This window comes from Lepidochelys kempii, chromosome 22 (assembly GCF_965140285.1).
Source record: "Lepidochelys kempii isolate rLepKem1 chromosome 22, rLepKem1.hap1, whole genome shotgun sequence".
Classification (NCBI taxonomy): domain Eukaryota; kingdom Metazoa; phylum Chordata; order Testudines; family Cheloniidae; genus Lepidochelys; species Lepidochelys kempii.
This window is the reverse complement of record NC_136401.1, coordinates 22,988,861-23,016,110: the sequence shown is the minus strand read 5'-3', so window position 1 is coordinate 23,016,110 and position 27,250 is coordinate 22,988,861. Positions and strand designations below refer to the sequence as shown.

The 27,250-nt window shown below is 43.8% G+C and overlaps 2 protein-coding genes across 8 annotated transcripts; one reads left to right on the top strand and one right to left on the bottom strand.

Annotated features, from left to right (window-relative positions):
* Positions 1-23,765, top strand: SLC37A4 (solute carrier family 37 member 4). 7 transcript variants are annotated; one of them, XM_073320670.2, is made up of 11 exons: positions 384-796; positions 1,621-1,729; positions 4,994-5,504; positions 7,493-7,725; positions 9,656-9,899; positions 11,390-11,548; positions 12,341-12,426; positions 16,372-16,485; positions 17,816-17,881; positions 19,065-19,203; positions 20,658-23,765. In XM_073320670.2, the coding sequence occupies exons 3-11, from the start codon at positions 5,357-5,359 to the stop codon at positions 20,822-20,824; spliced, it is 1,356 nt and encodes a 451-aa protein (XP_073176771.1). In that variant the 5' UTR covers positions 384-796; positions 1,621-1,729; positions 4,994-5,356; the 3' UTR covers positions 20,825-23,765. The 7 variants fall into 7 exon arrangements, with proteins under 7 accessions (XP_073176772.1, XP_073176776.1, XP_073176775.1 ...); XM_073320671.2 differs by lacking the exons at positions 384-796; positions 1,621-1,729 and adding an exon at positions 1-179; XM_073320668.2 differs by lacking the exon at positions 1,621-1,729.
* TRAPPC4 (trafficking protein particle complex subunit 4) lies at positions 22,605-27,208 on the bottom strand. Its single transcript, XM_073320678.2, has 5 exons — positions 26,984-27,208; positions 26,272-26,446; positions 25,921-26,024; positions 23,883-24,009; positions 22,605-23,099 (listed from the first exon to the last, which is right to left on the bottom strand). The coding sequence occupies exons 1-5, from the start codon at positions 27,156-27,158 to the stop codon at positions 23,021-23,023; spliced, it is 660 nt and encodes a 219-aa protein (XP_073176779.1). The 5' UTR covers positions 27,159-27,208; the 3' UTR covers positions 22,605-23,020.
* Positions 27,209-27,250: the final 42 nt, after the last annotated feature.

The following is a 27,250-nucleotide window of genomic DNA, read 5'->3' as shown; positions in this document are numbered from 1 at the left end:
TAGCAGTAGACCCAGCCCTACGTCTAAGGTGACCAGACAGCCGCCCTGAGAAATCGGGACGGGGGTAACAGGCACCTAGCTAAGACAAAGCCCCAACTATTGGGGCTGTCCCTATAAAATCGGGACATCGGGTCACCGTACCTCCATCAATGGTGGAAAGAAGCTGCTTCAAAAGTCAGGTTTGTACATGGTTCTTCGGCCCGCGCTCGCTTCCCCTCCATGCGCTGGTCGCTGCATGGTCCCTTACTGCAGAAAGGCCAGCGCCCTGCCCGGGGCCGAGGCGCAACGCTCTCGGCCGGACCCCTCGTCCTCCCCCGGCTTCTCCACCCAGGGCAGGGATCAGCCCTTCGCGGCGGCGCGGAACTCCAGGGGCGGGACGGGTCTTCGCGCAAAGCGTGTTCCAGAGCGCGCCCTGACCCGACAAACTGCAGCGGGCGGGCCCGGGCCCGGCTGCCGCGCTGGGGCCTCCCTCTTCCTTCCCCGGCGCGGGGCGGGTCCCTGCGGCTGCGCTCCGGGGACAGCGGCCCTGTGAGGATCCTGCAGAGGGACTGGCGGGAAGAGGCAGCGGCTACGCGCCGCGGGCCTGAAGCGGCCCCAGGCGCTGTGCCGCATACCCGCCCCCGGCGGCGATTCGACGAATGGGGAGGTGTGGGCGTCCCCTGGAGCCCTATTGCCGGTTATGATTGGCAGAACCGGTGACGTACAGGGTTCCTGCCCAATAGAAGACAGCGGTGTGTGGCTGGCGGGACGAGGTGGGACTTCCGGGCGGAAGCGGCCAAGCGAAGGGGTCTAAGAGGTACTGTGTGGGGGTTCAGGCCCCGAGCTCTTCCTCGTGCTTCTCACCCCAGGGGCTCTGCCAGGCAGCCCTTGGCTGTAATGTGTTGACTCCCCCTGCTGGGGTGCTGCGCTCCCGACAACAGACACGTTCTCCGATCGGCCCCCCTGGACTCCCAGTCATGTACCCCCCCCGACAAGCCCCCAGCCTTGTGGCCTCCCGCAGACATTTACACTGACTGGCCCCCTTCAGGCTCATAACCTCCATGTGCTCCCCAGCCATATAAACACCTGTCCCCCATGGGTCCCCCAGCCACATAACCTCACTCCAGACAGACCCCCGTGGACACCACAGCCATGTAATCCCCCTTCCCACAGACACACACCAAGGCCCCCTCCCTTCAGGCACACAGCCCCTCCCTCCCCCCGCCATGTAACCCCTTCCCTCATGGACCTCTCAACCGCGTAATCCCTCCACAGTCCCCCAGCCATCATACCGCCCCATGGACGTCCTACCCATGTAACCCACAGTACAGACACATACCGACCAACTCCCTCAGACATATAACCCCACACCTACCCACCCCTCAGACATACACAGACTGCCTTCCTGGGGCTGGCATGTAAGCCCCTGCCCCTACAAGTCCCCCTCCCCAATTAAAGCCGGTAGCCCTTGGCCCATGTTGCCCTTCTCCTGAGCTCAGCAGGAGTGTTATTGCTTTCTGACATTTTGATTGGTATCCATTTCCTGGGTGAGCTTTCACCTCAAGGATGAGCAGCTGAAGAGACTTCTATATTTAGTTCATGCCCCCTTCCAACCCCAGTCCCTTATCTGTATCGGTGCAGCTCCAGTTACAGTGGTTCAAGCTGCCCTGACCCCACCATTCATCTACTCCTCCTTTGGACTCTAAGCTAACTCAGTGCTTGCTCTGAACCTCACACTTTCCATACTCAGGTAGGGAAATGCTCGTGTTACCATCGATAAGAGTAATGTCTCTGTTAGAGTAAATTCCTGGTGTCAGGAACTTGTGTCTTTTTAAAGTGCCTGGTACACTTTCTGATGTTGTATATGTAATGATATCAGACTTGGGCATCATAACATGTTGTATCCCGTCTTAGTTAAACAGGATGTCTTAATGTTTTAAATACTATGGATGGATTGTTAAAAGGATTGGGTGAGTTAATGAACCATTATAGGGATCCCCTTCTTCAAGGAAACATTTGTTCACAAGAGCGGTCTGGAAGGAACCTCCCCCAATCCTCATTCCTATTTGTATGGCATTGAAGGGGTCATTGGGTGTGTTGTGGGGTTGCTCAACTTCTTTGGAAGCATCAGGTTTGGCTGCTGCTGGAGGCGAGATAGTGGAGATGAAAGAGGAAGACTTTTAGACTTTTTAGGGTATGGACTGTTTCTTTCTGAAGTGCCTAGCATGATGAGGCCCTGGTCATAGTTAGGCCTCTAGGTGCTATTGTAATACAAATAGTAACATGGGCTGATAGCCTTAGCTGTTGATATGATTCATTTTACATTGTATCAGTGTGGTAGCTTTGAGTACTGCTCATTTTTTGTGAATCAAACCATATCACAAAAAGAAAAGGAGTACTTGTGGCACCTTAGAGACTAACCAATTTATTAGATTTGTGCAGGAAATAGCCCAACTTGATTGTCATGCACATTGTGTAAAGAGTTGTCACTTTGGATGGGCTATCACCAGCAGGAGAGTGAATTTGTGTGGGGGGGTGGAGGGTGAGAAAACCTGGATTTGTGCTGGAAATGGCCCACCTGATGATCACTTTAGATAAGCTATTATCAGCAGGACAGTGAGGTGGGAGGAGGTATTGTTTCATATTCTCTGTGTATATATAAAGTCTGCTGCAGTTTCCACGATATGCATCTGATGAAGTGAGCTGTAGCTCACGAAAGCTTATGCTCTAATAAATTGGTTAGTCTCTAAGGTGCCACAAGTACTCCTTTTCTTTTTGCGAATACAGACTAACACGGCTGTTACTCTGAAACCATATCACATGCACCATGTAGCCCTACATATTTTTTGCTGATGGCTGTTACATACTTAATAATGCCTAGAAACCACAATGATAGGAAAAATGCGTAGCTAGAGAGAATTGAGTGGCTCTTCTTTTCCGTGTGTGGGCTGATTTTGAAGCAGGCACGGTTGTCAAGCTGTAATTATAGATGTAATGAAATCCAGTTTTAAATGTCTAATTGAAAAACACAGCAAAGCCCATCAAAAGAGCCAGATGTTTGTAAAACTGTCTGAAAATTTGAGGGAGTCTTCCCTTGCTGGGTTCTTACATTTTGAATCAGGTTTCTAGTTTTAGTTTAAAACCAAGTAAACCCTAATGAGGAAAATATGTGAGAAGTGTTTTTAAATATACGCAAAATGTTCCTCATTCCTCATGTTTGAAGAGGGGACTGCTGCTCCTTACAGACTTTCCATGCTCGCTGGGAGCTTATCTGTGGAAGTGCCAGTCTTCAGACAAGACCAACTTTTTAATCTAATTCAAAGGAGAACAATTTTTTAAAAAATGATTTAAAAGCCTATGTACGTGCACGTGTGTGTGTGTATCTATCTTCTGCACTTTCGCCGTATCCCATTAGTTGGGGTCAGTGGCACTTATTCTTTGTCTCCAAGGGTTTCCGTCAAGTGCATCTTCCAGTCTGACACAGACCTTTGTCACGTCCTCCTTCAGTATCTTGAACCACCTTTTACTGGGTTTTAGCTGTATGCATCTAGAACGTGGTAGCCTTTGCCCATTTTCCACAGCCATCAAGCAAGGTGGTTGCACGTTGCTGCCGGGGATGCTCTAGCACTGTACTGATGTACTCTTGAAGACGAAGACCCACAGAACATATATAATTGGCCCAACTTTTACAAACTGGCTGGCCAGGCCTGACGTTCTTGGTATGAAATCAGACCTTTTCTTCTCCTAGGAGGCCCACCTTTCTCATCTCCACTTGCAGTTAAGAACACTTTTGCCAAGAGAAGGTAAGTCATAGGAGTTCAACAGTCAGAGACAATGCCAACTTTTGAATATAACTCAAAGGAGAACAGTTTTAAAAACCTGATTAAAAGCCGTGTGTGTGTGTGTAAAAAAACAAAATACTCATAATTTGCCTAAAAATAAACACTGGAAACCCCATAAATGAATGAATTGTTGTTTGTTGTTTTTGTTATTATTTTACTATATGTTTGGTACTGACTTGGTGCTCTGTACTGTACAGTACATAAATTGAGATATTGCCCCTTTCAAAGGAATTTATATTCTCAGCACTATGTTTATAAAGTACTTTGAAGATGAGTAACTCCATATGAATGTTAAAAATTATTTTTCATAGTTCATAAGATTTTCTTTCTATGCTGCTGCTCAGGTTTTATCCCCACACTGTCAGGGCATCTTTTCTTTTTGGTTTCTTTTGAAGTATTGATTGCTCTCAAAATGCAGAATGAGCTTGAATGCAGTTTCCTTGTTCAAAAAGAGTGCAATTGCTTATGGGCTGAAGACTTGCAGAAGAACTCCATGCTTGACTACTTTTCATTGTTTTGCACATCCCTTTGCTCTCTGATTTTCTGCATTCATTATTTCTCAAGCCTCATTATGTAGTCGTAGGCAATTAGTGACCCAATTATCCTTCTGTCTCTACTAATGAGTCCTTATTCAAAATTTAATCTTAGTGTAATTCTGTTTACTTCAGTGCTTTTACACCTGGGATAAATGTCCAGTTCTTTGCTTTTTGTCTTGAATCAAGTCTTCTGTCCTGTTGCATCTGTCTCTCTTTTGCACTCCCTTCCCCAAAGTTTTTTCAGTTTCTTTGCTTTTCCAGATACAAGAATATGTTGCTCAGCTCTAGTTGCAGCACTTTCCTGGAGTCTTCCACAGATCTAGCTCTGTAATACTGAACCAGCTAAAAGAGCAGAGAAGGTCACAGCTGTATAATACCTGTGGAGTCACTGAAAAGGAAATCAGAAACTAAATGCAGACTGCCTGTTGAAGCTGTAGGATTTTAATCCACCCTGTCTTTTCCTTGTAGTGAATCTAGTTTAAGATTGTTTCTGGGAAAGGGTTTGATTGTTTTCAGTTTGTCCTGTTTGAGTTCAGAGGTCAGAAGAGAGTTACTGAGCAAGGCTCCTCTAATCTTTCCACTTTGCGTACAGTACAGCTTATCACAAGCTAACTTTACTTTTTTCTTTTTCTGTAGGTTAATGGTTTTGTCCTATATGACAAGTTCCGTAAGTTAATCATTCTCTAGAAAGCAGCTGTAAACAAAACTGAGAAGAAAAGAGAACATCAACAAAGCTGTAGCTCTGCAAAAATATCCCAGGATGTGAATTCTGAAGAGAGTCCAGCTTCCAGTTCAGACACCCTGTTAGTTGCTGTTTTTCTTTTCCTCATTCAAAACTGCTCTTTTGTTCCAACTTTTTGTTCCAACAGCAATTGCTATTTTTTTAAAATCTTTTATTACAGCTATTCACTACAGCTGTGAGCTGAATTTTTTTGAAGCAGGACAAATCCTCCTATCAACAGGATTTTTCTTTCTTGGAGATATTACTTTGATTGTACCATGGTGGATAAGGGTTACAGTTACTACCGAACAGTGATATTCACTGCCATGTTTGTTGGCTACACACTGTACTATTTCAATAGAAAAACATTTTCATTTGTAATGCCCTCAATCATGGAAGAAATAGAATTGGACAAAGATGACTTGGGTAAGAACTTTCTTTGTGATAGAGTTTGTGCATGTTTTCTCTTGGTATATATCTGGTTATGTTGTGTTACCAGAATCTATACATTAAATGTATTTTCTATCCATCTGAAGAAGTGGAGTGAGAAATCACATACTGTAGAATTTTGATTAATTTCTCCCTAAAAACTCCATCTTTAAAATCTAGGGCCAAATCTGTATATCTTTATTCATGCAAATGCCTATAGTGCTACTGACTTCAATAAGACTGTTCAGGTGAGTAAGGCAAGTTGAATTTGGTCTATATGTTGTAGTCAAAAAATTTGAAATGGTAGTACATGCTTTGTGTGCCTGAGTTATGATATCTAAAAAGGACACTGCCCAGTTAAAAATCCATATAATTTTAAAAAGATTTCCTTCCTTGGTTACGCCACTTACATTATTTAAATTAAAGAGAAGTTTTAAAATTAACAGTTGCCATTGGAGCTGTTTCATGTGTTGCATTTTTACTCAGCTTGATCATTCAAACTAATTAATTTCACTTTGTGTGTAGTTAATTTCCCTTTGTAAATCTGAGGCACTAAGAAAATGCTACAGTGTTTGTTTAAAAAACGAACACATACAAACCTTGTTTTTGTAGGAATTTTTACAAATCCAAAGGGAGACTTCTGTTGAGCTTGAATTTTTTTTAGTAGGGTGTTTTCTTTTGGTTTGGGTTTTTTTAAACAGAATCTATATTTTGGCCCTAATTGACATGAAAGTGTCCCCTTTAATTGTTCAGAATGTTCTTTTCAAAAAGTCACTTCTTAATCAACAAGAGTTGCAGAAATAGAAAATGGAAGAGGCCTATGAAGTCATTTTGTCTATTTCTCTGATATTGTAGACTTGATCTCACATGTTGGAAGCTTTTGTTATGTCAAAATAGTCTCAGAACCAAGCAATACCTACAATTCAAAGCAATCTCTCTTTGATTCATTAAGCTGGATGGACTCTTTCAAAAAATGAGTAGTGAAAAAAACACACTAACCCCAGTTACAGCTTAATGAAACAAATGTAGAGCCCTTGTTGAAATATGATCAGGGATGCCATTTGTGTTTGGGGTAAAGAAGACTGTAGCTTGAGAGAGATTTGCTAGGCAAAATGTCTCAAACATGGTCTTGTTTGAAAAATTCAGTTGTTTCCTCTCGTTTTGGTAAACCACTATAAACCTTTAATGCCTAAAAAACCTTTAAATCTGTTCAGTTTGGCACTTTATTGTGTCCTTCATGTGTCAGTGCTGGGCATGGAAAGTAAGATTAAGCTGAGGATCTGTTATGCTGATTATCAGAATTTATTGACCTAAGGTGAATATTTGAGACAAAATGTTAGCAGTGCAGGTTGATCTAAATGGGAGTTCAATTAATAAGCACGCAGTCATACATGGATTAACCCCTGGGGCGGAATAAAACTGTCAGAAGGACAACCAGTGTGGAATAGCTATTCCACGCTAGCTGTTCCGGACTTTTTCCCCATGTAGACAGGTCCTTAGTCCTGTAAACTGGCACATTTGCCTAAAAAGATTGGGAAACACTTTCTTTGGAGATGCCTGTTGGTAGCACTAATGCCTCCTCTTTTATATATCCTTCTTTGTGCTCAATGCTTTATTGTTTACAGACAGCACGGGATGGTTGGGTCTTTAGTTTAGTGAAACTATAAACCTACAGTCTCCACAACTATGGTAGAGTTAAAGAAGTCTCAATGTGCTTTGAAGAGAAAAAAAAATACTGCTTTCCATAGTCTTATGTATATCTCAGTTCAGGTACTAATCATATTAAAGTCTGTATCCTGCTTACAGGAATACTTTTCTGGAAACCAACCAAATAGAACGCTCTTGTCATTCTAATAGCTAGTGGAACTGATTTGTGCCTGAATGACAACTCCTTTGAATGTGCTCCAGTAGGAACCTGGCTGAATTAACCATCTTATTACAAAATGTGTTACTAGAGTATGCCTTTGGTTTCTAACTTATTGCAGGTCTCATCACTAGCAGCCAGTCTGCAGCCTATGCTATCAGTAAATTTATCAGTGGAGTCCTCTCTGATCAAATGAGTGCCCGCTGGCTCTTCTCATCTGGCCTTCTACTGGTGGGCGTAGTCAATGTTGTCTTTTCTTGGAGCTCTACAGTTACAGTCTTTTCAGGACTGTGGTTCCTGAATGGGCTGGCTCAAGGATTGGGGTGGCCACCGTGTGGGAAGGTACTGCGCAAAGTAAGTATACTTTGAAAAACTTTTTTTTTTCTTTCTGGCAGGGGTGCAGTCCCAGATTTGAACACCAAGAGTAGTGCTTAATTAGTGCCAGAGCTAGGCTTGGCAGTTCATATCCCCAGCACTTCTGAGCTTGTTGCGTCAGTTATGAAAGTAAAATATTGCTTGAACCCTGGCATCTCTTTCATTACAAATTAAGCGCTGAGCAGGAGACACTGAATAGAGCATGATACAGGAATGATTGCTTTGTGTGAAGTTCGTAGCAACACTTGTCCTAACTTCTTCCAGAATAGGTACTGTATGGAGAACACTGCAGGGGTCCTTGTGCTGGGACCATAGGTGAATTCACAGTTGTTCCAACTCCTAGCAGGAAGTGAAGTATCGGTATGGCTCCAGGCGTGCTGTCTGTGGGAGAACACTCCTAGCTGTTCTATCCCCTGCCCTTCTTGGAATAAGAGTCTCATATGCCTCCTGCTGCTTAGTTAAGCCAAGAATACTCAAGTTGGAGAGTTATTTACTCCATTCGTTTGTTTTAAGCACGAAGCTTTGGTTGTTGATTATAGTTTAATTTGTTAAATTTCCCTAGCCGCAGAATTTGTAATCATGAAAAACCCCAGTTGCTGGATTCCAGCCCCTGAGTTGTGAAGACAGAGGCACCATAGCCTCTTTGCTCTAGTAGTTGTCCACTGCAGAGAGAAGGAATGATAAGTAAAGTTTGGTTTGACCTGGCGGTGGGCTCATGAGTTATAAATCACAAGCCAGATCATGTTGCATTTCAGGATATTTTGGGAGAATGATAGGTACCCCTTCTGCCCCTGAGAAAAAAAATCCAGTCTGCCTATACAGAATATCAAGTGACATATAGAATACTGTGAGCAGGGCCCCTGCTGAATGGTGTGTTTGTTTAGACAGCCACAAAAGGATAATTTAGCAGTGTGAAGAAATAAAGCTTGATGTTATGAAGCTAAGGGCTGGTAACTGTGGTTCCCTGTAGAAATGTTCAAATGACTTAGCCTAAGGCAGGGACAAAGAAGGCACTGCCATGGAGAAGGTCACGCCCTTCCTTCCATACTAACATTAGTAGGAACCTCCCTCTAAACCAATAGTCCTATTTCTGTCTCTGTGCAAGACTAGTCCTGGCAATGGGATATGTAAAAATGAGGAGGACAGGTGCATGTGAGAGATGGAGGACTGAACAACTAATCACCTGGATACAAGGCTTCTCTCTCTCTCTCTCCATGAAGCCTTCTTGCTTCCTCTGCTCTATACTGTGGGCAATGAATGGAGCCGGGAGGAAAATGCCTTTCACATAGGGCTGTTTCTACTCAGAGGGGAAAGATCACTGAAAATGAAGACAAAATACCAAGTAACACTTCCAGAAGATTGTCAACAAAGTATTTGAATTAGATGGGACCTGCTCCTACTCCCTTTGGCATTAATGGAAGTTGTACCATTGACTCCATTAGAAGTAGGACTGAGTCACAGCAATCATTCTGTCAGCAAGGGCCCAATTTGTGCTGAGCTCCCACAACATCCACTGCAGTAAGGATCAGGGTCCTAAAGTTACAAGCTGAAATGCTTTGTTTATCCCCTTACTTGGTACAAAGCAGGCAGACCTTTGATGACAGCATCATAAATCAGTTAGAGAACTTCCTGTACCTCCATTTCCTCCTCTGTAAATGGGAATAATATTGACCTACTTCACAAGGTAGGGGTCTGTGAGGCGTACATCATTAATGTTTGCAAAAAGCTCTGAGTTTCTTGGATGGAAGGGGATAGAAGAGTAAAATATTTTTCTATCTAGTTTTATAAACCTCTGTCTGCTAGGATCTGATCTGGCCACCAAGGGACTTAATTACAGGTTTTTGGAGCTGAGTCTAATTCCCACTCCATGGCACTTTGCTCACACTCTCTTTCTTTCCCTGTTGCACAGTGGTTTGAGCCTTCCCAGTTTGGAACATGGTGGGCAATTCTCTCCACCAGCATGAATCTGGCTGGTGGCTTCGGCCCTATTGTTGCTGCTCTGATGGCTCTGAGCTACGACTGGCGCACAACTCTGTCCGTCTCCGGCTTCATCTGCATGGTTGCCTCCTTTGTTTGTCTTGTCCTGATTAAAAATGAGCCCTCAGACGTTGGGCTACCAAACATTGGACCAGGAACCATGAAAGGGAAAAAAGGTGAGCATTAGACTCCTCATCTTACAATTAAGGCATGCAGGCAGCAGGAGGAGCAAGAGGAGATGGGACATGTTCTACCAAAATTTGATAGTCTGAGTGTCCCTCCAGTTCCTTGGTGCTGGAACAAGCCCTTCCCATTTCCTGAACTTGGTGCTTATCAGCATTTAACTCCAGATCTGCTTGCAGTCGTATGCTGTGAGAACACCTGAGGTATCCTGGTTAAGGAATATGTTTTGTGTGTCATGTGTGTCTCGCAGTGTGAAAGTATTGGTGCCCTCGATTGTGCAAAGGACAGTCATCTAATGGAGTCTCGTAGGGCAGGGAAAGATCCTAACCCGCTTTCACATCTACTCCCAGCTATGCCACTGACTCTGTGGGACCCTCAACAAGTTGCTTCAGCTCTATGTGCCATAGTCTCCCCATCTATAAAATGTTTATGTTAATATTCTTCTATTTCCCTTGGGGTCTTAAATTATTTATGTCATGATCTGAGATCCTCCATGCCAGAGAGGGGCAAAGTAGAGCCTTGTGCAGGACTATTTTTAATCTTGCTCCCAACCACTCCTGCTATTATGGCAGCAGGTCCTGTGGGATCCATGGGATCCCAATCCCGCTGCAGGGCTCCACTAATCCCGCGCAGGGCTCCACTGTAAAGCATTATTATTTGTTTCTTACTGAGCAGCAGAGAGAAGAGCTGCCTTTGGCATGTCTCCAATAAACAGAGAATTCTGCCTCCTGTTTTGTTGAACCCTAGTTTGAGTGGACTCTGCTCAACATTTGGTGTCCTGAACTAGGACATCTAGTTAATAAATGTTGGGTCATGTCCAATGAATTGAACCTTCTCTTGAGAGCAAAAGGGCTGGAGGGTTGTTGTGACACAGGGACTGTCACTGGATTTAAAAGCCTACAAAAACCGTATTTAAAGTAGTGACTTCTGTATCACCCTGTAAATCTTTTGCTGCTGGAATTGGCATTTGATAATTGTCATGGGAACATAATTGCTACCACAACGTATTTTTGGGATATGAGTGTTAGCAGACATAACTGTCGGGTTCATGTAAGAACTGAGCAGCTAGCTTAAATGCAATGTCCTTTGTGGGATGTACACAGCTTCTTTCATGGACTAGTGAAGAGGACTAGAAACAAAATCTGGAAGAGCAGACAGTATGTTCTCCAACATCTTCTGTCGGAAGTGTTCACTGGGAACCATAAGAGAGCAGAGTTATGGGGAGTAAAATGTAGCTTATTGATGTCTGCTTTTTAATTAAGTGGGATAAATACCATGGACAGGTTTCTTTGTACACAGCAAATGGGTGGTAGCAATGGCCGATCATTGCTAGTTCTACATTTAGAAAAGCCTTACTGTTACAAGGCTGCTCCCACTGCACACAGAATCTGCTCACAGATCATCCTACCCCCCAGCTGGGTTGATTGTGTCCTATTGCTGTGTCCAAGCGGTGTAATGGTGTTTCTACTAATTCTCCTTTCAGGCTCATCCAGAGATGACAGCACCCTGGCAGAGCTGCTACTCTCGCCCTACCTGTGGGTACTCTCAACTGGCTACCTGGTTGTCTTCGGAGTGAAGACATGCTGTACAGATTGGGGTCAGCTCTTCCTGATTCAGGAGAGAGGACAGTCTGCTCTTGTGGGTAAGACACAACAGACTCATTTTAAAGCTTAAGGCTGAGATTTTCAAAGGTGCCTTAAGGAGCAAGGTGTCCAGTTCCCATTTTAATGGGATCTGAGTGCCTTTGAAAATACCAGTCCAGATTATTTGGGTTACTGAGTGGCACAGGGGAATGATCAAGAAATACATGCACTTCCTCATTAGGTCACAAGTTTAAATTCAGCCCAGGCTTGTAGTAACCAATAGTGCTCATCGGTGGCTATTTGATGGCATATATGAAATGAGTTTGTGTATCTGACCGGTTCCTAATGACCAGGTGTCCATGGCCAAGAAACCCCAGTACAAAGGGCACAAATTGGCTCCTTTGTAGAGACTCCAGGGACTGACTAAGTCATGGTGATTGAACAGTCTTCTTACCTCACCCCAACGGATCCTCATAGATCAATGTGGGGGCACACTGGAAGGGAGACAATGTGTGGGAGAAGTCTGCCATGCTGCTGCCTGGTTTGCACCTGCTCTGTGGACAGAGAATTTCAGTCTCCTGGGCTGTTGGGGTGGCACTACCCACCAGCTCTTAATTCAAACACTATTTAACTAAAAACAACAAACAATATCAGATGCTCTGAGAAGAACTGGGGAAACTGAGAGACAACGCAAAGTGTAAGCATTTTAGGGCTAGTTACTCCATTCTCCCTGATACTGCCTTTATATTGAACTGATCCTTGTGCACAAACATAAACTGTTAATAAGAAATTGTTTTGGTGTTTCCTCCCTGGACCTGATTGCCTAACCACCCCCTTATCCTATGTTCTAGGCAGTTCTTACATGAGTGCCTTAGAAATCGGGGGCCTGGTAGGAAGCATTGCAGCTGGGTACCTTTCTGACAGAGCAGTAGCACGGGTAAGCAGCCTGGAACGTTGTCCACTCCATTATTCTCAGTAGGAAAGCTGGTAGATCTCAGTGCAATAACTGGAATGTCTGGTAACTCTGAACTTGGAAGTACCAGGGGTGAGAGAACTGCAAAGGTGAGAGGTTGTTGTGCTGAGGATGTAAAATGCAACCTTCCTGGGTTGCCAAGGGATGCTGATGCAGATTCACTGACACTTTAAAATTAGTTTATTTTTTCTTTCTAAACACTTCAGAAGATACAAAATCTTTTCTTTCTAACAGCTGGGATTTTTCAACAGACTGATGGAAGTTAAGTGCCTATCTCATTTAGGCTTCTTTGAAAATCCCATTTCACATGCTTTGTGCCCAGTAGTGGGGGTAGGGAGTATGGGCCCACCCCATACCAGAGGTGATCATTCTCAAAATTACTTTCTGTTCCCTGCCTCCCCCAAACTTCTGATGTTTCTCTAAAACCATATCTGATCTGCTGTGGTTTTGCAAAATCCAAACCAGGGTCTGCCCCATACAAAGAGTTGGGGTAGGTGGACATAGGTCCAGTCCATTAAAATGTTTGATAATTTCCAGATCAACTAGTCAACAAGCATATGGAAACTTGGCCTGATGGGTGTCATCAGAGGCCTAGGACTGCTATGCTGGAGTCCTGTACTAGTGAAGGTAATCTGGGATTTACTGCTGTCAGTAGTGGCACCATCTAGCATTCACTTGGTGTAGGGGAGGCATAACATATATTGTGTTGTGGCAAAGCTCCTGCTGGGGCCCTTTTCTAAATAATGGAAATAATAAACATTACCTTAAAGCAGAGCAGGACAAAAATGGGTCTAAACTGTGAAAGTCACTAGCTGAGACTTTCCAGTGTCACCTTGGTCTTGTGTGATTAGTAGACACTTCTGCAAAGAGATAAAGCTACTTATGAGAAATACATTAATTCACATGATAATACAGAGACCAATATACACTAATCTAGAGCTCATTGGTTTCATTCACAGAGTTTTGTACAACCCCACTTCCCCAGTTCACTTCTTTTGGGTATGCACGTCTTCACTTTTGCTCTCAGATTCTCATTCAAACAAACCCCAGAACACAAAGTGAAACCTCACCTGAAATTGTTAGAACAAACAAGCAGTTTCCACCCAAAATAGTAGTTCACCTGACTCAAAACTCAGCTAGGGTAGTCAAAGGCTTGCAGGTCTGGATTGAGTTTTTTAATTAAATTGAAAACCAGGTGAATTTTGCCTGGTTTTGTTACAAGTTTATCACAGCCCTATAATTAAATCATGCCTCTGGTGTCCATAAGAGAGAAGCTTTGAGGAGATTTATATAGGTCACTCAAGACAAATTAGATTATATCATCTTGTAATGTTACCATTTTATTCCTGGGGGAATTCAATTCATCTGTCTCGCATAATTTTTAATTTTCCCGCCTAAAGAACATTTTGCCCAAAGAGGTGCTGCAGTTCCACCTTTTGCCCATCAGAGGCCGCTGTGGCGCCAGAAGAGCCTGCTGCGTTCTAGCGCCACAAAAGCCCCTGATGGGCAAAAGGCAAAACTGCAGCACTTCTGAGGTCAAATGTATTTTACGCAGGAAAATACAAAAGTCTATGCCCAGTGCGGTTGAATTCCCCCAGGAGTACAGATCATCACAACATGCTGCCCGCGGAGCCAGGTTAGGACAGAGTGGGGCACACAGGGCTGCTGTGGGGTCACAGTCAGTTTCAGAATGGCTAGTGGTGGGGACAGGTGGCGCATGGGCTCAAGAGCTAGTGGGGTGCCAGCGTTGAGCCTGGGGATGGGGGAGTGGAGCTGTAGAGACCATGGGGATGGGGGACAGGGCAGATGTGCCTGACTGAATGGGAGAGGCTTGGGGTCAGCCGGGGTCTGCATGGGGGAGGCTTCCCAACACCCTAACAATCCCATCCCCCCACCCATCCTCAACACCCTCCAGGTTCACTCCCAGGCTCCTTCCCTCTCCCTCAGCTCTTCTGTTACCCCTGACTCCGCCAAGCCTTTGCACTGCTTCTGACAGATGCAGGAAATACAGTTGTGTACTGTAATTTAAAAGAATTACACAAAGTTCTGTACTAATATGCCTAGTAAGGAATCTGTCAAAAAAAATTATCAGAATCTTTTTTTGCTCTGTATTGTTACAGACATACTTGCTGACAGATGTTTTGAAATAAATTCCAAAATAATTGTAACTGGCATGATTATATTGTGTTATTTTGACAAATAAAATATGCAGAATTTTCAAATATTGTGTGCAGAATTTTTAACTTTTTGGTACAGAATTTAAAAAAAAAAATGGAGCAGAATTCCCCCAGGAGAACTATTTGCAGCATTGGACTGCAAAACACAAGGCCATAAAAGCTTATTAATTATACAGATAGCAAGTATCCACAGGTTGTAAAGCAGTAAAAACGGGGTTATGTGATTCATTGTGTGGATTCAGGGATGGGAGGTAAAATTACAGGTTGTTATAAATCCTGTATATTTACAGCCACATTCCCTGACCTCCACCCATGTACAGAAAAGTCAAGATGAGAGAAATTCACTCCAGTTCTGTAACGATGGGCACTACCTGTGTCGCCCATCAAGTTTCCAAGGGAGATCTCCAGCTGATGAGATTACAGATATGGTTGATAGAGTAACTGGGTGGTATAATATACCTAGACTTCTGAAGGCAGTTGACTTTGTGCTTCACAATATTCTGATTTAAAAATAAACTTAGAACTATCCAAAATTAATGTAGCCAATATTAAATGGATTAAAAACTGGTGACCTGATAAATTGTACATGGGGAATCATCATGCAATGAGGTTGCTTCCCACAGATTCTATTCTTGGCCGAGTTTTATTGAATTTCTATCAAAGATCTGAAAGAATATATAAAATCATAGCTGGAAAAAATGTGCAGATGACACCAAGAATTGGTGGAGTGGCAAATAATGATAAATACAGGCTAGATTGCTTGATGATGTGGGCTCATTTGAAAAACATGCTAAATGTAGGGTCACATAACAAAGAATGTAGGTTACCCAAGATGGGGGACCATATCCTGGAAAACGGTGATGACACTGAAAAAAAATTTGTGGTCATGGTAGATAACCAACTGAACATGAGCTCCCACCTTACTGCTGTAACTAAGAGGCTAATGTGTAATCCTTGGATGTGTAAGCAGGGAAATCACAAGTAAAAGTTAGGGAGTGGTTACTTTACCTCTGAATGTGGCATTAGTGTGACCATTACCATTATAACTGGGAATTGGTCCTGCTTCGAGCAGGGGGTTGGACTAGATGACCTTCAGGGGTCCCTTCCAACCCTGATATTCTATGATTCTGTGATTCATTACTGGATTACTTTGTCCATTTCTGGTGTCCACACTTCAAAAAGGGTGTTGAAAAATTGGAAAGGATTTAGAAAAGTGCTACAAGAATTATTAGAGATCTGGAAAACATGCCTTAGTGAGAAATTTAAGAAGCTCAATCTATTTAGTTTATCCAAAAGAATGTTAAGAGGTGGCTTGATCATGGTCTACAAGTACTGTTACCTAAGTTGGGGAGATTTCTGATAGAAGAAGGCTCTTTTAATCTAACAGAAAAAAGCATAATGAAATAGAGTGGTTGGGAGCTGAAGCTAGACAAATCAACTAAAAGTAAGGTCAGAGAGGATAATTAACCACTGGTACAGTTGACCTTGGAACATGATGGATTCTACATCATTTGGAGTATTTTGGAAAGACATCAGTCTTGATTTATAGATATACTCTATCTCAAACAGAAGTTATGAGCCTGAAGCAGAAATTACTGGGTGATGTGATGTTATGCAGGTTATCTAGTCCCTTTTGGCCCTAACTTCTGTGAATCAGTTGGCATTAGTAACTCACATTTTCTGTGTGTGTTCTCTCTCTCTCTCTCTCTCTCTGTTCCAATATGTATTACAGGTGGGTCTGTCAAGTTATGGGAATCCTCGGCATGTGCTCCTGCTTTCCATGATGGCGGGAATGTCTGCTTCAATGTACCTTTTCCGGGTCACAGTCACAAGTGACTCTCCTAAGGTAACCCATGCACAAGGAGTTTGTTCTCATGCAGCATGTGGTGTGACAGAAGCATTCATCAGCTTCATTTAGATGGTGGTGAATGTTCTTGCACTCAGGCACTGACTAGCACAGGTTACAGGACGGGATTCCTGTGTTGTGGCATTGGAAGTTCTGCATAAAAATTGTAGAAGTTTGATGCCATGTTATTTTTTTATTTGAGTACTTACAGTATGCTCAGTGCTGCTCAAATAAAGGAAGAACCAAACCCACCTGAAGGAGTTCTATCTATCAGCAAAGCGTGCTTAAACTCTAATAATTACTTCTGGGACTCTGTTGAAACCTGTAGCTCTTCCTCTGACTTCATAATCCTTTTTGTAAATGACTGTACAAAATTCCAGGGCATCCTCTTTGACAGATTTATAAAATGGATTGTAGTATAGCTTTCTGGAGCCCTGTTTCAGAACCACCATGTCTGGTCTGGAAGTTAGGGGTTTTATCTGCAGCTGAGAAATTTTAAAGCAGCATTGACAGCCTGAAATCTAGTCAGTTTCACTAACTAGACTAAAAATAGCTTCAGGGTCCTAGGCTTGCCCCAGAGTCCTTACCCAATTTGGGCGATTTTATTTTCACAATTAGTTTTTTTTTCCCTTCTCCCTTCTGCTGTGTGAAACTCCCACAGATGAGGAGAGACTGCTTCCAGTGCAGAGTCAAACTGATTATATATAGTGCTGCCAAATGTCCAAAGTAAACAAACTGAAATAGAGAAAATGTCTCCTCTGCTCTCTTTCAGTTATCTGATGTGTTTTGTGTAATAGTGTAACAAGGCGGCAGGGATAAGGGCTCTTCTGCTGAGCCACCCTGTTGACAGGAATTAGAACCTTGCAAAAAACTGCTGAGTACGTACTGCTGCTTGTTAGCTCCAATAGGTTATAAGGGAGGTGGAACCAGCTGTCAGGAGAAAGGGAATTGGGGTCTGAGACAGAGCTGTCTCTGCAGGGAAACTATAGGAACAGTCATGACAGGGAGAAAGTTTAGTTTGAGGTTTATGTTATGGTGGTGGTTCAACTTCCAATAAAGTCAAACCCCAAAGAGGTGATAAGTTTGAACTCTGACTCTGCAGGGCGGTGTGGGAACTCCACCTGTTTCGGTAGCTAAAGCGTTATCGGGCAGAAGAGTGTTTAAGCTGATGGTATCCCTTTTAATGGTGAGGATTTTGTTAGCAGCAAGTTTGGCAGTTCTCTGCACTAACTCCTGATATTTGTGTGTTCTGTCTCTCTTTCCCTGGTGGTTGCCAAACAAATGGAATTTCACTTCTACCCTTTTTAATGTTTCCTCACTTCTTCCTCAGGAAAACGACTTCTGGATTGTAGCCTTGCATCCTCTCGCTGCCCTCACAGGCTTAACAGAACAGGAGGTTTCTGCCTTGTCTTTCTCTCTCCCCTTCTGCCTGTTTCTACTTTTACTGACTCTTTCCTACTCTGAAAGGTTGGTTAGTTCAACAGGATTTATAACCAGGGCATTATGAAGAGTGCTGTAAGTTTTCTGAAAGAAGCTTCATAATTTCATATTACTAAACTAACAATCTAATAAAACCAGTACTAAAACACTGATAGGTTCTGGGGATGTTTACTCTTTAGATGAGATAATCAGTCTGGAGAACTATTAATAGAAGTCTTATGGCTAAGGCACAGGACTTGGGATTCCAGACCTGGCTTCTATTCCTGCCTCTGCCATTTACTTCCTGTTTGACTTTAGGCAAGTCACTTCCCGTCCTCCTTTTTGCCTCAGTTTCCCAAACAGTAAGATGGAGATAACACTTTATGCCCAATAGGGATGTTGACGCTTAATTCATTAATAGTTATACAGCATTTTGCAATCCCCAGATGGAAAGCGTTAAGATGGGCAAAGAATTATAAACCCTTTATGGGCCTGAGATTGGTGCCATTGTTCACATACTTTTCAATATCAATTTTTGTTAGCATAAATTCCAACCTTGGAGTCCATGTTCAGGCAGACTACCTTGTAATATAACATTGCAGGATTTTCAGCTGACAAAATAATGGGAATGCCTCAAAACAGGTATAAATGCATTGACCAACATATGTCTGAAACTATAATGCCCTTTAACCAAGACTCTTCAGAATGATTTTTTAAAAGATTACTATGCAGTAAACACCTTCTCTGTGTCATTTCACTGTAACCTAAAGCTCATTAAATAGAACTTTAAGAAAACACAGCAACTACGTCTTCCTATTTAGGGAGTTTCATATTGAGACCTGGCTATGTGACAGTTCAGATGGTTATTCAGAACCATAGAGAAAAACAAAGTTCTTGCTTGGAAGCGGATAATGTGCTGGCCAATGCAGTCAGGGATGCATTCGATTATAAACCATCTTAAAAACATGTGGCAGAGCAGACTCTGTTTCACATGGTTAGACTTTTTATATCCACTGGCCAGGGAAGCAGTGTCAGCCGGAACAACATTTAGTTTGAAATATATTGTAGACAGGGCCTTACACACTTAGCCAATGTCTAACCAATAGCAGGGGTCAAATTTAGGGATCCTATTTCTGATTACTCTTTGCTTGTGTTGATAGCTGTGGATACTGATTCTAGGAGCCATCTTTGGGTTTTCTTCTTATGGACCAATTGCATTGTTTGGAGTGATAGCAAATGAGAGCGCACCTTCCAACCTGTGTGGCACCTCCCATGCTATTGTTGCACTAATGGCCAATGGTGAGTGATACACCCTCCCCCTCACACAAACCTCAGAACCTTTATTCTGTAGCCGCAAGAAGCCCCAGTTCCTGATGATCTTAGTCTGGCAAGATGAGATTTCAAATTGGTGCTACAAAAAGAAAAGGAGGACTTGTGGCACCTTAGAGACTAACAAATTCATTTATGATTAATTGCTACTTAGTGATATGAAAGGTTGTGTCTCAAGCAGCACAGCTGAGAGAATGGGAAGCGAATGGCTGTGCAACTGAATCTGTTTATTCAACAAATTAAGTGGGTCTCTGAAAACCTAAGACTCTCACTGAGGAACTTCCCTAATCTCATGCTTGATTCTCAAAATGTTTCATTCTGCAGCCCACCATGTAGGGCTCTGTGGGCCACGTTGAAGACTGCAGTCCATACAAAACCTTTGGAGAGTTCAGATATCCATATTCTTAACGGTTTGGATTTGGAGATGGATAAGATGGACAAATGTGAAGTGCATCTTTTGTGTTGGGCCTTCTGGGACCCTGGTCCTCATACGTCACCTTTAAAGACTTCTTTTAAAAAGTCCTTGACACTGAAACCTGGGCCTTTACCAGTCCAGTGAAGATTTAAAGATAAAAGTCCAGAGTGCAGAGGGTTAACTTATTAGGGAAACAGTCCATGCACATTGATATTCCCTTTAAGATCTTTCTTGTCTTAAAAAACCCCCCAAACAAACAAAAGAAACCCCAAAGTCAGTAATCCAGGAGTTACCACCAACATTCTGAGATCTGGACCAGGCCTGAATCCCTATAACATCTGGGTCACAATGAGAGAAGGTCCAGTTGAAGTTTGGATCCAGACTTCCCCAAAACACAGCAGTGTTTAACTCTGCAGTTTTGGATCAAACGTATTTCTGGTCACAAGTGAAAACGCTGCACTGTTTAGTTGTCTGTCCCTCTTATTCATATATATACAAATTTTGGTAAGTTTTGCCTGAGCAGAAAGTCTGTAGCAGGTAAGGGCTCATGTGTCTATCAGCTGCTTGCGCCATGACAAGCTATGACTTGTTCCTTGCTTTCATAATAAACATTTGTAAATAAAGATAATTGCAACCACAACATTTGTATCTTCTCTGATAGCTGAAGATGAATAATTTGCTCCCCTGAGTTTTCTGGCAGTGCAAATCTCCAGTTTGGAGGAAAGCGTGGCCATAGCCCATTCACTGAGGAACCCTGAAGGAGTGACCCCAAGAAAAGAGTTTGGAGCTACTGAGTGACTAGCTCGGTTTCCCCAGGCAGGGCAGAATTGCTCTCTACTGCATGTCACAGTGCTTTGTCCACTGTTTAAAATATCTCAAGCTATCTGGCTTGAAGCATTTTTATAAATGCAGGGACCAGCACAAAGAACAGTGTCAGTAGGAGAAACTGTAAAGTTCTGCTGCTATTAGGGACTCTAACTCTGCTCTCTTCTCCCCATTATCCTTGCAGTTGGTGGTTTCCTGGCTGGATTGCCTTTCAGTACTATAGCCAAGCACTACAGTTGGGCCACAGCCTTCTGGGTAGCTGAAATAACATGTGTCATCAGCACCATAGCCTTTTTCTTATTACGGAACATCCGCACCAAGATGGGTCGGGTACCCAAGAAGATTGACTAAAGATGAGCAGCAAAGGTACTAAGGATGCTCCAGATGCTATCTAAGGATGGCAAGTGACTACTCGCTGGCCTGGTACTGAGTTTCCTATCAATGCAGCCTAGATCAGAATATTTATCAAAACTTCATTTTATTTTAATCATATTCCTGTTTAGAAAGGCACAAGATCTTCAGTAGCTGTTACGTTTTAATGCCTACAGAATTTTTGGTCACTGTTATAGTTTACATCTCATGACCTCACTTTACCTCTTACTTAAAGTACTGTTAGTGAACTGAGCAGAGACTTTGCAGTCTTGCTTGCTAAACTAGAAGTACTGCAGAAGACCCGTATCTCGTACCTGCCTAGCCTTCTTGCTGCTGGCCTCAGATGTAGTGTTGCTCTCAATTCACCCTCATTGCTTACAGAAATATTAGAGTTAGCCAGCACTGAGCCTACTTTCATTTACCTCCCTTGCTGTTGTCGGTGCAGCTGTGACCCAGCTTACTCTGTCATGAGCTACCTTCTGTGTCTCCCTCCCCAGAAGCAGCAACCACTTTCTTATTACTAAAGAAAAACGCTGGTCGCCCAGCTATTGTCAGAGACTGAACAGTTACTGGTCCACATATTACTACAGATCCCTGCCATTGCAGCAAAACAGCTCCCTTTTCAGTAACAGCAAATGAGTAAAGTTCTTGGAACTCCATTCAAGAGATGGAAGCACTGTACAACAGTTACTTTTTGCTGTTAAATTAGTCACCATGGCTAGCCTCAGAGTATTAGTGAATTGCAAAACAGATGGTTAACACTGAATAGAATAGTATTTCCTGGAGTACCAAGGAAATTGGTTCAAGAGTGTAAGCAGTAACAGCATTAGACACATACACACCTTGTATAGCTCCTCTCTTTCTGCATTATCTAGAAAAGTCTTTAAGAGATTTTTATCATTAGGTTGTAATGATTATTTCTGTAAGTAACATAATCAAAGATATTGTCAGGTGAAAGCATAAATTTCTAATGTCTCCAGTTCCAGTGAACTCAACCAGCTACAGCATTTTTAGGTTAAACTACAACATAGGGTCTGCTTACTATTACGAATGCTTGTTAGCAGGAGCATTGCCCCTTGGTAGTATGTTAGTATGTCATATGTTAAGACTTTTCTTATCAGAATTCTTGTTTGTGTTCTCTGCAGAGTTTTAGTTATTTAGAATGCCTGTAGGTAAGCAAGAAGCTCCGTGGCCACCACCGCAAAGCTACCTTGACATAACAGATTGCTCTGCCAGTCCTAACGAAATGGCTAACTATCGTACAGAAGTAAACTACCTTTGATACTTAAGCATGAGTATTAAGAAATACTGTTTACCAACTGTGAAATAAAAATGTAGCACTGCACTGGCAGCATGAGACTTCTTGTGCAAAGGGACCAAGAAAAAAGGGGAAGCTCTTGCCCAGAGGCCAGTCCTAGATACAGGACATTCCTCTTTCTACAGTGAGCAGCCTTAGTCAGAAGCAGTCATTTTATGTTGCCCTTCCTGCTGCTATTCCTCAGAACTTATTTTTTCAGTTTATTCCTTATTCATTTCACCCACCTCCCCTGCTTGAAATCCATTATTCCCGTTTACACCGAGGTAAGCTGAAGTGTTGCCTTCCAAGGGGGTTCTGGGCACAGTAAAGGACATCTCAAGCTAGAATGGTTTCAGATGGTAAAACAGAACACCAGAGTGATAATAACCAGGGTGCATTTTTACCCTAGTTCAGACTAGCTCTAGCAGAAGCAAATGTATCTAGTCCAAGAAATAATCTATCCACACTTTAAGGGAATGTTTATTACTTGTACATCCAAAGTAACCGTTTGTCTGAGCCATAAATTAAAGCTGCAGAGAAAAACTAATATATATATATATATACACACACTTAAGAGTGAAAAAGGGGAGTATAACTGAGGTTTTACCATCATGCTGTGTCTTATCTTCCTCTGTGTTACAGTGACAGCATTAGAGCTGCAATCATAGCTTCAGCCACATATGCCCATTCTTAGCTATAATAATATTCACTGTTAGGCAAAGGTGGATTCCACACCCATGGAATAAAGCAGCATTTCTGGAGATGACAAAAGCAATTTGGGACCTCATGACCTCCTCTCTCGCTGCTGTAGCCAGAGACAGGATTCTGGAAAAGCTATCTCGTGAGGAGAGAGGCTCACTATTGACACTGGAAAAGTCCTATGATCCTGGTCCAAATGGTCCAGCTTTTTCTGCTACCTCCAAAGCAAGTTTCAAGTTCTGATCGAACAGCTCACACCTGAAATATTCACAGAAATACAGGCATGAGGATCAGAAGAGGGTGACAAAAATCTCCATCTACAACCCAAAACATATTGGTGTTTTTAATCGGAGAACTGTTAGCTCCAAGACAGCCCCAGACCTGCACTAGCTTCTCTTTCATTCCAGACTCTGCTAATGGCAACTTTTTTAATCAAAAGACTGATTAACAAAGCAGCTTGAGTTCAGCTTTCCTATTTGACATGCCAAAACCATTTCAAAAACAAAGCTTAATTGCCACTTTGACAGGGGTTAAAAGTGCAATAGGGGCCCTGCCCAGAGAGAGCATGTCATGTTGTTCAACTGGAACTCCAGAGGAAGTTTCCTCCAGCCTTTTCTAGAGAACAGGATTCAGACTGGTGTCCTTGGAAGACCTTCTCCAAGAACTTGACAGCACTGAACCTCCTTATGGAATTTAGTTTAATCATGCAAAAAGTTAGATTTTTGATTGTGCCTTAAACAAAACTAGTGTATGCGTCTAAGTAGTCAGGTGTACTACCAGAGCTCCCATCAGCAGCCCCGGTCAAAAGAGAACCCAACAATCTTAGGTTTATTTTTAGTGGATGGACTCTGGGAACGGGCGCTAAAAACATGGGGTCTGCTTCCAATTCTGTCATTGACCAAATAAACTCAGACAGTAAAATCACATGTCTTCTCTTCTTCAAAGGGGGTTGTATTAATGGTTGTACGGTGCTCTCAAAGTGGAGAGCTGAGCAAGCGCTCAGTATCTTGTTATTCTACACATCGTCTGCCTACTCCCTACCTGATTGGCATCTCCAGTGAGTAGAAAGGATTTTTCAGAGCAAAGTCAGAATAAATCTCATAGATCTTGCGCAGAAGGGACTCTATCCCAGCTTGCCGTGGATCAGCGAGCACCACAAATTTGATCCCTGGAGCCATAATGAAAGAAGCATTAGCATTGACTACATGCAAGCTGCAAAGGTAATAATACTGTGAAATACATTCCCAAATATAATTGAAAAGGCCTCATTTACAGGAAGGACGGGAGAGCAGCTGACACTATCTGAAGAATATTTAAAACTTGCCTTGTTTTGTTTAAGATATATAGAGAAAGATTAATGATTGAGTAGTGTATTTTAGCAAGCTAACATTCAGGATGTGATTTTACTTTCAGGTGCACAGAGCATATTTTGTAACATTGCTAACGTGGCTATACACTTGAGCACCTCTAGGGGAATCCTACATTTCAAGCACAGGCTGGGTTTTATTTGCAATTCCTCAGCTAGATTCCAGACTTTTAAAGACATGTTGGCCAACTGAGGCAAGACAAGACGAGCTAGTTTCCCTTTCTGTAAAGGGGATAATTCCTGGGTGGTGAGTAAGAAGTTGAGGGTTAATTCATATTTGTGAGGTACTTTGTCAGTTTCTCTGCATAGAGGCCCATCAGTTCTTTGTAAATCCTTTTGTATACTTCTGGTGCTCTCTAACTGGATATTGAAATAATCATCTTTTGCCTTTTCTAGTGCCTTTCATCTTAAAATGGCAATCTAATTCAGAGAAATACCATATGAATAAAGATCAAGCACAAAAGCAGTACTTTTGCAGCAATATACAAGTCTAATAAATATTCCCAAGGGCATTCTGTGCCAAAAAAATTAAAAATTCTGTGCACAATATTTTGAAATTAATAAATAATGAAATAAATGCAGAGGCTCCAGCGTGGCAGTGAGGAGCACCCTGCAGCCTCCCCACCCTGGGGACATGGACTCAGTGGTGAGGCTGCACCCGACGCTAACACAGCACAAAGCCTGGGCCTGCCCCAGAAATACCCTAGAGCCCTGCCCCCCTGTGCCAGGCACATAAAGTGTGGGGCAGGCAGGCTCAAACAGCCAGGATCCAAATGTGGAGGGACTCACTGCAGGGGGATCCAAGTGTGGGATGAGAGGATTCTGTGTGGGTCAATCTGGGTGCAGACAGCCCAGTGGGAGGTCTAGGTGTGGGGGGATCTGGATGCACAGAGGCTCATTGGAGCGGGGGGAGGGATTTCCCAGATGTAGGGGCAATGGGACTCTGCAGGGGCTTCCAGGTGAATATGGTTGGGGCTCAGTGGAGGGGTCTGGGGTTTGGAGGGAGTCTGGAGGCAGCTAATTGGGGATCACTGGCATGGGGATTGGATGTGAGGGCTTAGGGTGGTGCAGGGGGGTGGGGCTTGTCAGGGTAGGGGGTCTGAGTTCAGGGAACTCAGTGCGGGGTGGTCTGGGTGCAGGGGGCTCCAGATTCAGGGGCTAATGTTCAATGGGGTGTGGTTTGGATATGGAGGACTAGGGGGGTTCTCAGTGTATGGGGCAAGGCTTGGTGGGGGTGTCTAGCTATGGGAGGTCCAGATGCACAGGGGTTGGTTGGATGGGGGAGCAGCTTCCTGTACAGTGACCCCTCTCCCCTCAGCTGAGGAGTTATGGGGGCAGGAAGCAGGGGAGGATGCTGAGCATCCTGCAGCTGGGGGAGATTTCTGGGCGTAGGTCTGACAGCCCCAGCCACTCCTTGCAGGGGAAGAGGAAGTCCTGTCTTCTCCAGCCCAGCCAGGACTAGCAGCTGATCCCGGCTCAGGGTAGGAGCCACTGGCTGGGGTGTCCCCAGCCCAGTGGTGATTTCCTCTCTGCTGGCTGTCCGGAAGTCATTTTTCTTCAGGGAAGCAAAGAAATCTGCAGGTGGCATTAATTCTGCGCATCCACAGAATCCCTGCAGCAGTAAATAAAGCAGTTTGTACTTGTCTTTTCAGAGTGAGGGAGAAACAGCCCCAAAACTGAACTAACAGGGATAACATGAGCAGTAAGTCTTACCTGTTAGGGTCTGAAAACAGTGTAGTTTAAATGTGTCTGTTTCTAACATCTCAATACCGGAACTCCCCAGCTCAGGAGACAACTGGGACCCAATTGCAAACAACCTTCACAAACAAAGGGAAATTACTTAAGTCTAACACAAAAGATTCCTCTTCAAGTTACTAGAGATATGATAGTGTATATCCACCCTCCATTTGTCTTTGTGAAGTGTATCTTCTTCGGGGCAAGGAATGTGTCTTCCTCTGGGTTTGGCCAGTGCCTCACAGATGGTGGGCATTACTACACTAATTATCATCATTAGTGCCATGGTAGCCAGGGCACAGAGAGCTAGACTTTCCAGTGCAAACTCACGAGTGGAACATGGAGGCCAGCATGAGCTTCTCATTGGAGGAGAGGCGAGGCCGGCCAAAACGGATGGACACGGGATAGTTGGTAGGATTGCCAAGGTACTCCAGTACCTCCTTCCCGTCAGCAGTGTATTTCCCATTCACATCAATGCCATTGATGGAAAGCACAGCATGTCCAACTGAAAGAAGCAAAGGGAAAAGTCAGAGCTGAGGCCCATTTGCTTTCAAATGAGCGTTGGAACTAGGAACTCCAATAGCTGACCTGACCACTGGCCTCCCTAGACGTGTCTTTAGGAGGAATTTATGGTTTAGCACAGCCACTGTTAAAGCGTAAATGCTCTGATGACACTACTGCCCGCCCAGCAAGCACAGCCACGGTGCCCCAGTATCTCCCAGGAGCACAAGCACTACGACGCCTCTCCAAAAAGAGGACAGGAGGACTTGTGGCGCCTTACAGACTAATACATTTATTTGAGCCTAAGCTTTCGTGGCCAGTACCAGCGCCCCAGCCCCCTGACAGGCATCGTCCTCCCCCTCCGGCACCCCAATCCCTCCAGTGCCCCCATCAGGCGGTACCAGCCCCACAACCGCCCCAGGGGGCGCTACTAGGCCCCTAACGGCCGTAGCAGCCCTCCAGCGGGCGGTACCGGTTCCACAGGCCTCGCTGGATCCCCAGTGTTTCCCAGCCTCCCTGGCGCCTCCAGTCGGACGCCCACCGCGGATGCTGTCCCGCTGCCCGAACGCCACCACCACGCGCTCGTCGTGCAGCTTAAGCACCAGGTCCAACGGGAAGCTGAAAGTTTTCTCAGTCTCGGAGCGCGGCGCGTAGTGATCCAGCTGGTAGATGAGGCCTCCGGCCTTGTTCACAACGTACACGCTGAAGATGGCCATGTCGGCTCCCGTCAGCTTAGGGCACTTTGGGAGATGTAGTTCTACGAGCGGCGATACGTGCCAGCGCAGTGCATTGTGGGAAAGAGAATTGT

What these genes read in the sequence shown, in the direction of transcription:
- SLC37A4 (XM_073320671.2), top strand. Translation starts at nt 5,357, where the DNA reads ATGGTGGATAAGGGTTACAGTTACTACCGAACAGTGATATTCACTGCC. An exon ending in GTGGGAAGGTACTGCGCAAA is followed by an intron (nt 7,726 to 9,655) that starts GTAAGTATACTT and finishes CCTGTTGCACAG; the next exon opens with TGGTTTGAGCCTTCCCAGTT. An exon ending in AGGACAGTCTGCTCTTGTGG is followed by an intron (nt 11,549 to 12,340) that starts GTAAGACACAAC and finishes CCTATGTTCTAG; the next exon opens with GCAGTTCTTACATGAGTGCC.
- TRAPPC4 (XM_073320678.2), bottom strand. Translation starts at nt 27,158, where the DNA reads ATGGCCATCTTCAGCGTGTACGTTGTGAACAAGGCCGGAGGCCTCATC. An exon ending in CTGGCCTCCATGTTCCACTC is followed by an intron (nt 26,025 to 26,271) that starts GTGAGTTTGCAC and finishes TTGTTTGTGAAG; the next exon opens with GTTGTTTGCAATTGGGTCCC. An exon ending in CTGTTTTCAGACCCTAACAG is followed by an intron (nt 24,010 to 25,920) that starts GTAAGACTTACT and finishes TTATGGCTCCAG; the next exon opens with GGATCAAATTTGTGGTGCTC.